Below are 10,662 nucleotides of genomic sequence, written 5' to 3' on the forward strand. Positions count from 1 at the left end.
AAGTGCCTCTTAATTATAACTTTTTCTCTGGATAATGACTCTGATATCTGAAATTGGACTTCCTCATGTCTTTTATCCGTGGATTTCATGGACTCTGGGATGACAGTGTGTCCCACACATGCGCACTCGCTGCTGCAGCTAAGCTTCGCCGCAGGCATCCCGCCGCATAACTAGCAGCTCCGTTATCTGAGGGAATAATTCAATCACGGCTCGGCGCTAACGTATGACGAGTTTAACCTCCGCTGGTTCTTGGTAATGAGGAGGGAGTCGAGTTAACGGTAATCTGGTGCGCGTGTTGCTGTCCTCGGGCTGCATCACAGTTTAGTGTTCGTGAACATCTGTTTTATCGTTTCATTTATTTTATTGAGCTTAAACATCTCGAAAAATGCTTCGAGCCGTCTCATGCAGTCGTGTGGGAGGAGCCACTGTGCAGCATCACCGTGTGTTTTCACAACACTCTGTAAATGTTTGCCAAATGAGGGTGGGACAACATTTCCATTTCAAAACTCTAATAGTGGGCCTCCTCAGTTTCCAAACATTTACAGAGTGTTGTTAAAAGTCCCAAAAAAAATTTAATCAAATTTAAAATGGGCAAATATTTTTTATAAAACAATGAAATGTTTCAGTTTCAACATTTGATATAATCATTGCATTCTGTTTTTTATTTACATTTTACACAGCATCACTACTTCTTTGGAAACGGGGTTGTACCTTGTGTCGAGTGCCAAGTGGGTTTTCAGTTCATCGTATAGTTGTTTTTTTGTCTATAAAATACCCATCACGAGTCCTCAAATGTTTTACCCAACCAGCAGTCCAAAATCAAATGAAATAGATTACAAAAGAGAAGAGCAGCAATTCCAAATATCTAAGAGAGTAGAACCATAGATTATAGAGGTCTGGTGAGCTTCCTTATTTCTAAGATTTGCAAATCATTAAATTTACATTTTACACGGTCTGAACTCTTTGGAAACTGGGTAAATAATAATGTGTGAAGAAACCTCATTCTTCGCAATTAAAGAGGTCATGAACAAACATGATTATTTCAATTTCTCTTTTCCTCATTGAAACATTTGGAGAACTGAGAAATGGTGATGTCATGGTCCATACTAATAGGAAGGAAAAACTATTTTTAACAGGAAGAAAAACCTCCAACAGAAGGAAGGAAAAACTATTTTTAACAGGAAGAAAAACCTCCAACAGAAGGAAGGAAAAACTCTCTTTAACAGGAAGAGAAACCTCCAACAGAAGGAAGGAAAAACTCTCTTTTAACAGCAGTAATAATTTTTTTTTATTATTATCATCATCAAAATACTGAAATAATAAGTCTGAATAATAAAGTGGAGAGTTTGACTGTGTTTGTGTCAACGCTGTGAAAGATTCATGACCTTTCTTCCACCCAAACACAACAATTCACACATGTCGGTCTGTTTAAATGTTCCTTTAGTTTTATTGGACTCATCCAGCATCAAAAACAGGATCCCACTGACACAAATACAAGTCGGAGCAGCAAACGTCTTCAACAAACTCACAATCTGTTCGAACAGAAGCTACAGTGGGCACATATTTCTTTGTCTTCAGTAGGAAACGATGAGCCCGGAACGTGTTTTGTTGTCATGAATAATTAATGTTGTGTTTCTACATTAAACTTTGTTGTTGAATGTGAATGAAGAGCAGATGGAAATCATCCTTATTTGACTTGTAGATTAAAATTACATTTCAATATGTTTCTTCACCTCTTCGTGAAAGACGTCGCTGTGAAGGTAGAAAAGTTTTGTCTGCCAGATGCACAGATTAAAGAATCCCTGTTCACAGCTGCTGCTGGATATCATGGGACACGGAAAAAAAACCTTTCCAGCCCAACTCGGATGAAAGAGTTAGCGGTGAGTCAGCAGCTCCTGGAGGCAGAGAGGCAGGTTTCTACCGACTGTTAGATAAGCTGCTCTGCACACTTTTCTCTGCTCAAATGATGTCATAAAAGCAGTGGGAACATATTGACCAGGAGCAGAAACCTCCATCACACCACAAACTTTCTGCTTTGTAGTAACTCCTCTGTCGAGCCCACAGCTCTGATCGTTTGTAAAGTTTGGTCTGGAATCTGTCATTAGAGGTGTTTCTGTCAGTGCTCACAGGCTCACATCAGATTCATCATTCATGTTTGTTTCAGCGTCATACATCTTTCCTGTTTGCCATTTGCTTGGATATCCTGTCAAGTATTCTATGATGTTTATGCGTGATTTCAATAAGGAAGATCTGCTACCTCTGTGAATAATCTTGCTGTGCTATCTTCTCGTCACCATAGTTACCAGCTCTCCGATAGCCCCCAAAGTTCCCATCAGTCATCTCTGATCTCCCCGAGCGGTGGAGGCAGATCACCGCTCACCTCCGAGGCTGCTCCTGTCTCAGGTTTTTATTCCTGTTGAAAGAGTTCTTCCTTTCAGCTCCGGCTCACGTGGGATTTGTTGGGTTCCTGTTTGAGATGTTACGATTCGGCGCTACATAAAACTAGATGTATAAATCTCCACCACCTCCAGCGTCGAGGCTTCGGTGGTCCGGACTGAACAGAACTCAGTCGCGAGGTTTTTAGTAACGAACAAGAGAAGCCACCACATCACTTTAGTTTTATCCTGGTTTCACTGGAGCCTGTTTTTGAATTGATTTTAAGATCTTGTTATTGCCTCTCTGTGCTATAAACCTGAGCTCTTAGCTGCATAGGCCATCCCTCGGGCAGAAGGCTTTTATCTGTGACAGCTTTCAGAGGCCTGAAGATACAGAGCCTGCAGATCAGCAGTCAGTGACCTCTTTTTAAATCTCATCCTAAAACAGTTTTATTGGAAAGCTTTTTTCTTACTTTACTTGATTTTATTTCCATTTATATTATTGTTTTTGCTTCTGTACTTTTACATTTCCTGATCTTGTATTTCATCTAATGGAACAATATGATTATATTGTGCCTTCACTCTGTTTATAAGTATAAATATTCTATTCTATAACATTGTGTTTGTCATTTTCTGGAGGCTAATTCAAACACAAGCCACATTTACAGTTCAAATTATATAAGTTTACATAAATTCTTAAAATCTGTTTTGACTGCATGAAATGATTTGGTATATTTGAAGACATTAATGCCATGAACATTTTTGTTATTAATCAGTTAACTTCTTACAAAGTCAGGTAAATAAAAAAAAACTCAAATCCAGTCAACATCTGATTGACACCATTTGCCTTTAAAACACCACAGTAGACGTGTATTCATTTCTTTGTTCCATACTTTTTCTAAAAAACGTTCTAATCTTATTAGAATAAAACAGAGATCAGGTTTATAAATGGTCCGTCAACATTAAATCATAAATAAAGTAATCGTGTTCTTCCAAACATCTCTGATACTTTGAGCTCCACAGAAATCCAAACCGCTGCTGTTCGTCCCACTAAACAAAATGTCCTCCACACCTCGGCCTCCTCCGGTGGACTCCAGCTCTGCTCCTCCTTCACAGCATGAACCACCTCATCCACTTCAGAAGCAACACTAAAGGAGCGGGACATTTGCGCTGACATGCCAGGAAAGGAGGGCAGGAGGGGAAAGTGCAGAACGACTGGAGCGGTTGAAGGTCCGGAGGAAATGAAGGCTGACTGAAGAGGAAGCAGAAGAAGAGTCTCCCTCCAGGTGAGCTTCAGGTGTGAACGCCACAAACAGGGCTAATAATAAAAGTGCACTCTGCATTCATATTTGTATTTATTTTGTTCTTAAATATTCGTTTTTGAATATTATAATTTTAAGTTTAATATCGTTGGCGTGAATGCAATTCAATTTCTACATTTTGCTTTAAAGTAGCTTGAAATATTTTTTTCTGCAAATAAAAAAGCGAAGTGAACCTTTTACGTAGAGTTTATGGATAAACTCAATTAAAGTGCATTCAGTGCAACGGACATTCCGCTTGATGCTCTTATTTTGAAAAGCCAGAGCGGAAGAAGCTGTGACCCCGGTGTCAGTGAAGCTGCAGCTCGACGTCAGTTCAGTAATCAGACACGTGGAGTTTTATCACGCAGCTGTTTTATCAGCTTTAATTCAGTCAGTGATTGAAGACGAAGGTTGTCAGTACCCGGATGTAAACACGGTCTGTCCTCTTCCTGTCTCCGTTCTTCTGTCCCGTCAGAAACTTGTGTTTGTATGGACAGTAAGGTCATATTAAACCAGACTCAACACGCTTGTACAACTAATTTGACCGTTTAAATTGTAAACATGTAATCCCGTATGATGAAAACCGGTTTTTAAAATGGTCACGTGACGTGCGTTTACGAGTCAAAAAGAAACACGTGGTGACAGAAATGTGGACTCGATGAGAAATCAGTTCTTCAGCTTTTAATTTGTTTACATGAAACGTCACAAATAGTCAAATAAAATTGACTAAATGCAGCTTGTGTGAAATAATATAAAATGATATTTTAGGTGATAGAGAGATCATGTGTTGGAGCTCCTCAAATGTAAACAATGTCAACTGATGGGCGCTTCTTGTGTTATTAGTTCAAACTTTTACCATGACGTCGTTCACCTGACTTCACCTGCCGTGTCCGAGCAGGTGATGACGCTCCTGAACGTGTCCTTCGCTGCGTGCGGGTTCTTGGGGATCTACCACCTGGGGGCCGCGGGGGCTCTCCTCCGCCACGGGGACCGGCTGCTGGGCTCCCTGGGGTGCTGCGCCGGGGCGTCGGCCGGCGCCCTGGTGGCCGCCGTCATGATCACGGCTCCTGATCAGTTAGAGGTGGGCGACCGACTCTTCATCCGTCTGAGCTCCAGAGCTTTCACCTCCAGTTTGACTTCTTCTTCTGTTTACTGACGGCATCGGCCTGTCATCAGAGCTGTCAATCATCCTAATGGCTGGCTCTTAAAAAGGACTAAAGTAACATGAAAGAAAATCTGAATTCATGCACTTTATATGGATTTTTGATAAAGAACTTCATCAAATATTAGATCATCAGTCATCCAGATCAAAAAGGCCAGCTGGGTTATTAAAATGAAAAATCACAAATCCGAGTGAATTAAACTGATTTTCCATCTTGCCAGGACTTTGCTGACTTTTTTTTTTTTTATCTATTTAATTTAATGTTTTTTATGCACTACTTGATGAAGAGTATTATGTAATCACTCCTGTGATAATAATCATGCTAATAATAACAAAGCAGATGTTATGAAAGGCGACTTTATGCCGTTAATACTTTCAACACAGCTTCTGATGACAAGTTTTTTTTTTAAGATCGGGAATTTTGCCAAATTTGGACATTCCCACAAATATTGCTGAGTTCGCTTGAATTTGCGTTAATTATCGAGATCGCAAAATCGCGATTTCCTGGAGGGACGGTCATCTTTAGTCATCTTTAATCGTGGTTTTATTTGTGTATCACGATGAACACATTTGATCAATTTTCCATCCAATAATATGTGATGCATGATGTCATCCCGGTGCTTGTTTCCTTCCTGCAGAGCTGTAAAGAGTTCACGTACCGGTTCGCTGAAAGTGTGAGACGCCAGCGGTTCGGAGCCGTCACACCGGGATACGACTTCATGCTCGCGTTACGGTAAACACTTCATATTTAGTCTCTCCAGGGAATCACGTGATCGTTAACGCAACATCCAGCAATCTCTGCAAGATCTGCACGAACCTGCAATCTGATAAATCCAAGCGATTTATCCACAAAAGATGACGCCAACAAAAGTTCCACTGAGAGGATTAATATTAGTATTAAGTAGTTCATTGAAAAGAAAAGAAAATAAAAAAGATTATAACTAAATATATCTGTGACGTGCAGCATGATTATTATTATTATTATCAAAGAGAGCGATTCCAAATAATATTACAAAAACTCAACCCGACGTCCGTTCCAGACTATTTGTAGTAAATTTGCCAAAAATGTGCCAAATCTTTTGTATTTCTTTTAAAAAGTACTTTCTATTTACTATATTAACACTGTAGTATGCTGTTGCCAGTACATTTAATTCATATTTATATAATCAAACACAGATTGTCATTAACTGGCTCAGTTCACCAGCAGCAGCTTACTACTGGATATTTTCTACGGCGTGTGTTTACTATTTTACCTCGTTATAAATGTTGATATTAATTGACAGCTGGCTTAATATTTAATGATGCGTTTCATTTTCTGCTGACTTTGTATAAACACACGCAGACAAAAAGAGAAACGAGGAGAAAGAAAGACGGAGATTTAGTTTCCTGCTGCAGATGCAATATTCATGTGACAGAGAATGTGGTAGTAAAATCATAAAAGGGTCTAAAGTGCAACTATGAATACATATATATATTATATATATGTATATATATATATAGAATAATTATAATAATAATATATAAGAATATATTATATATATATAGATATTATATATATAATATATATATATGTATTCATAGTTGCACTTTATATAATATATATTTATATATATATACATATTATATATATATGTATATATATACATAATATATATTATATATATTATGTATATATAATATATTTATATATAAACACATTTATATTTTTTAAATATATATATAGATATACGTGTGTATATATATATAGATATATGTGTATATATATAGATAGATATATGTATATATATATACACATTTATATCTATATATATACACATTTATATATATTTTTTTAATATATTTATATATATATATATGTGTATATATATTTACATATATATAGATAGATATATATGTATATATATATTTATATAAATATATATTTATATATATATGTATATATATTTGTATATGTGTGTATATATCTATATATGTATATATAGATATATACACATCCACGTTTATTTATGATGGTTGTAAACATTTATTGTTTTGAATCTTTTGTCCCTTCATTTAAACTGTGTATATGTGTCCGTCCTCCATCAGTATTGTCTGTATGAGTCTCTGTGGAACAGCTTGAGTGATATAATATGATAATATTTGCAGCTGCTTTGTATGGATGACGTTGTGAACCAACAGGGAGGGGATGGAGGAGGTTCTGCCGGCGGAGGCTCACCGTCTGGCCACCGACCGCCTGCACGTCTCACTCACACACTCTGGAAGTGGGAAGAACCACATGGTGTCCCGGTTCACCTCCAGGGAGGATCTCATACAGGTACACCCCCCCTCACCCCTCATCTAATACACTCAGAAATGTTTAGGATTCTTTCTACTTCCTGGTTTTCCTCCAGTTGGCAGCTTACTCGTTGTTTTTTACTGCGTTGATGTCGACACTTGTTTAATAAATGTCTACATTTATGATTCACAGGTATAAGTAGCAGCATGGCTTCTGTCCAGAGACTGCTGAGTCATCAGTTCCATCTGAGTGTGGGTGAACGAGTGGTTACTAACGACCTCTAACTGTTAATGTGTGCAGGCTCTACTGGCCAGCAGCTTCGTTCCTGTGTACGCTGGACTGAAACCCGTGGAGTTCAGAGGACAGGTAACACACTCATTTTATATTACTGACCTTTAGTTCAGCAAACAGGAAGCGCTCTGAATGTTGTTTTGTCTTTTTACTTACTGCACCGCAGTTTTTATTCCCCGGCGTGGATGACAGCTGCAGACGTTCCTGCGTGGTATCGTGACGGGTCTGAATGTGTGCACATACAGAAGTTGTGTTGGTGAAGTACAATCCTGTTTCCCCAAAAACGGGTTTCCAATTTCGAACACGTCAACAAAAGAAAAGATCAAATATTTTGTATTTAAAAGAGACCAAATTGTGTAGTTGAAATCACCGCATGGGCTCATGAACCCTTCTGAAGGAGAGGGTTTGCATTGTGCAACCTCACCACTAGAGGCCACTAGATCCTGACAGTGCTCCATTAATGACTGGTCAGCTTGTGAACTGTGTTTTCCCTAAAACGAGCTCGTAGACGTCCGGCGGTCCGTTCTCACTCTCTGCCTTCATTCTCATTAGAAATGGATTGATGGAGGTTTCACCGACAGCCTGCCTCTTCTGCCGGTTGGACGAACCATCACCGTGTCTCCCTTCACTGGACGGCAGGACGTGTGTCCCGTCCACATGGGACGCTTCAACAGTCAACTCAGACTGGCCAACATGAACGTAATGGTGAGACATCGAATTGGTCTGAAACGCAAACTTAACGTTTCTGGTGTGTTTTGAAAGCTTTGGGTGAATTTGGTATCAGTTTTTCGATGGCTACCTTTGAACCAATGGGAATTCTAATATGTTGTTACCAATCAGCAACCAGCCGTGATGTCATCAACCATCAGTGATGTCATCATCCATCAGTGATGTCATCGTTGGTTTGTGAACATTATGAAGCCTCCAGTTCAGATTCTGTCCGTCACCATCTTTGCTAGTTCGGAGCAGTTTGGAGCAGGAAGTGACCATATTTGGACGAGCTGGGGGAGGAGCCAGCGGTGGATCTGACCGATCTGATCAGAAACCTGACGATACTACGTCCCGCCCACCGATAGCTGTAACCTGACTGCACCACAGGCCTGTCAATCAAACAGACACGCCCCCAAAAACAGGTCTTCTTGAATCTTCTTTTCTAATGAATGAGGGATTATTTTCAGATGGACCTCCAGAAAACTAATAAGAAGGAGTGACTTTAGCTAACAACACCGAGATAACTGATGGACACATTTTATTCACTTTGGATTTGATGAGAGAAGTTGAATGGGAGTCTATGGAGCCGGAGGCTTTTTGGAGCCGACCTCTAGTGGCACTCGCTGGTATTGCAGCTGAAGACACTTCCAATCAATCAACACAATGATGCCGGCTGCTCAGCTGACTGTCTGGAACGCTGCTCATGATGGCAAAATGAAAAATATGAAGTTATTGCACGTTGAAAGGCTGTCAACCTGAAAATCGTGGTGACACTCCATCAGACATCTTTTTTCACATTTTTGGCGGGATGGACGTATAAAACTCAACAGCCTCAATCTGTCTATCCAAGGAAGTTACACATCCTTACTGGAAGTCGGTGACAAAACTGCTGCCTTTATGGGGAAAAACTAAGCTACGGAGAAGAAATTTGAAGGAGTCAAGAGTTTCCCTGATAAATTAGACCGACAACACGTCGTCCAGAGTCGACTCTCACCGCCACGTTCTTTCTGGGTTGAAAAGATCCCACATAATGCATAAACGGCAACAATAAACCGAAGGAAGTGGAGCTTATAACAAACTTTTTTTCGGCCCGTCCTTTCTCAAGTCTCCTGAACTCACTTCTTTGGCTCGTGTAAATTTTGCTTCCTTGTCTCACAACTTCCCTCCGTAAGTCATCGTCCTCCACACCGACTGCCATGAAAACGGGACTGCTTGTCAATGAATGCACAAATACATGAGTAAATGAGAGGATTTAACAGCCACATGTAATAATCTAATGTTATATCCATGATGTGAAAGGATTGCACCTCCTTAAACGCTTCAATGACCTGAAAAAAGTCAGAGAAGCTCTTACAGCCTCACCGCTTTAAAGATCTCCACATTTGTCTCCTCGCTAACTCTTAATGGTTTTGTGAAGAAGTAGCAGCACTCTAACAAGACATTTTAAAATGCACCCCGGTGTGATGCTGCAAATGGAGGAAATAATGATATTCGGGGAGCACATCTTTAGTGGGAGCTCTTTATTTTGTGGGGGCGGAGCTGGAAATACCGCCAGCTGAATAAGTGGCACATGACAGATGCTTGTGTCTTTTTAACGAGCGCCATGCCGCCTGCAGCGATGCAGTGAAAGAGGTTTTGTGTTGTTACATTTTGCAGCAGACTTTAAATGATAACGGTGTTATTTGTCCTGTTGCCACGAAAAAACTACAGCCAGCAACGGTTCAGTCCGTCAGTACTTCCTGACTTCAGGTTCGCTGTAGACATCAATCTTTAAAAGTTATTCACAAAAATATGATTTCCCAAAACAGCTGCTCGCTGTAGTTTTTACGGGTTTTTTGTTGTTGTTTTTAAGCTTTTAGTTTTAGTGTAAAAACAGCTTGCAGTTTTTCTGACTTTCTTGAAGCCTGGATGTAAATGCAGTGTTTTCTTTGGTTCCCTCAGTTCTCCGTGGAGAACATCAAGCGTCTGAACCGGGCCCTGTTCCCTCCTCCCACCGCCACCATGCACTCTCTGTGTGAGGAAGGATCCACGGACGCCGTGAGGTTCCTGAGGAGAGAGAAGTGGATGAGCTGACAGTCCCTGGACAGAACCAAGCCAAGGAGCATTTAGGAAGGAATTTGAAGTGTTTTACTGTATTTATTTCATGTGTGATTTTACTTTTTTTAAATAAAATGTTTAAAGATATCAAGTGTTTCCATGGAGTGATGTTACAGCTTTGTGTCGACTGTGTTGGTTTGTTTGACAAAATCTTTAAGATGTCTTTTTTTCCAGGATCAACGCGTCGATGTATATTTATAAAGCGCAGCATGAAAGAAGTTCGGTATCATTGTGAGCTTCACTCAGATCAAATTCATCACACACACACATATTCTGGCTCTTTCCCTCCATGTGACAGCAGCTGAACGTGATGAAAGGCCTTCATGTGAACATGGACTCCTCATCAATTTCCCAAGGAGGCATTAAATCTCCACCCAGCTGGAAGCAGTGAGGAAAAGAAAATATTGGCTACCCATTAGCCACTTCACAGGAAGTCCATGCCCCCGTCAT

The 10,662-nt window shown here is 39.9% G+C and overlaps 1 protein-coding gene across 6 annotated transcripts; it reads left to right on the plus strand.

The window, feature by feature from the left end:
* The first annotated feature begins 4,006 nt into the window (after nt 1-4,006).
* pnpla4 (patatin-like phospholipase domain containing 4) lies at nt 4,007-10,299 on the plus strand. Of its 6 annotated transcripts, none has more exons than XM_069175271.1 (7): nt 4,007-4,112; nt 4,520-4,757; nt 5,477-5,571; nt 7,017-7,152; nt 7,414-7,479; nt 7,957-8,109; nt 10,057-10,299. In XM_069175271.1, exons 2-7 carry the CDS (start codon nt 4,578-4,580, stop codon nt 10,186-10,188), a joined length of 762 nt encoding a protein of 253 aa, XP_069031372.1. In that variant the 5' UTR covers nt 4,007-4,112; nt 4,520-4,577; the 3' UTR covers nt 10,189-10,299. The 6 variants fall into 6 exon arrangements, with proteins under 6 accessions (XP_069031372.1, XP_069031373.1, XP_069031376.1 ...); XM_069175272.1 differs by having other exon boundaries at nt 4,575-4,757; XM_069175273.1 differs by lacking the exon at nt 4,007-4,112 and adding an exon at nt 4,156-4,172 and having other exon boundaries at nt 4,575-4,757.
* The last annotated feature ends 363 nt before the right edge of the window (nt 10,300-10,662 follow it).

The sequence above is a fragment of the Embiotoca jacksoni genome, unplaced genomic scaffold (genome assembly GCF_022577435.1).
Source record: "Embiotoca jacksoni isolate LCO1_2020_lvr unplaced genomic scaffold, fEmbJac1.0.p SCAF_65, whole genome shotgun sequence".
Taxonomy (NCBI): Eukaryota; Metazoa; Chordata; class Actinopteri; family Embiotocidae; genus Embiotoca; species Embiotoca jacksoni.

What these genes read in the sequence shown, in the direction of transcription:
- pnpla4 (XM_069175270.1), top strand. Translation starts at nt 4,497, where the DNA reads ATGGGCGCTTCTTGTGTTATTAGTTCAAACTTTTACCATGACGTCGTT. An exon ending in GACTTCATGCTCGCGTTACG is followed by an intron (nt 5,572 to 7,016) that starts GTAAACACTTCA and finishes GTGAACCAACAG; the next exon opens with GGAGGGGATGGAGGAGGTTC. An exon ending in CCAGGGAGGATCTCATACAG is followed by an intron (nt 7,153 to 7,413) that starts GTACACCCCCCC and finishes TAATGTGTGCAG; the next exon opens with GCTCTACTGGCCAGCAGCTT.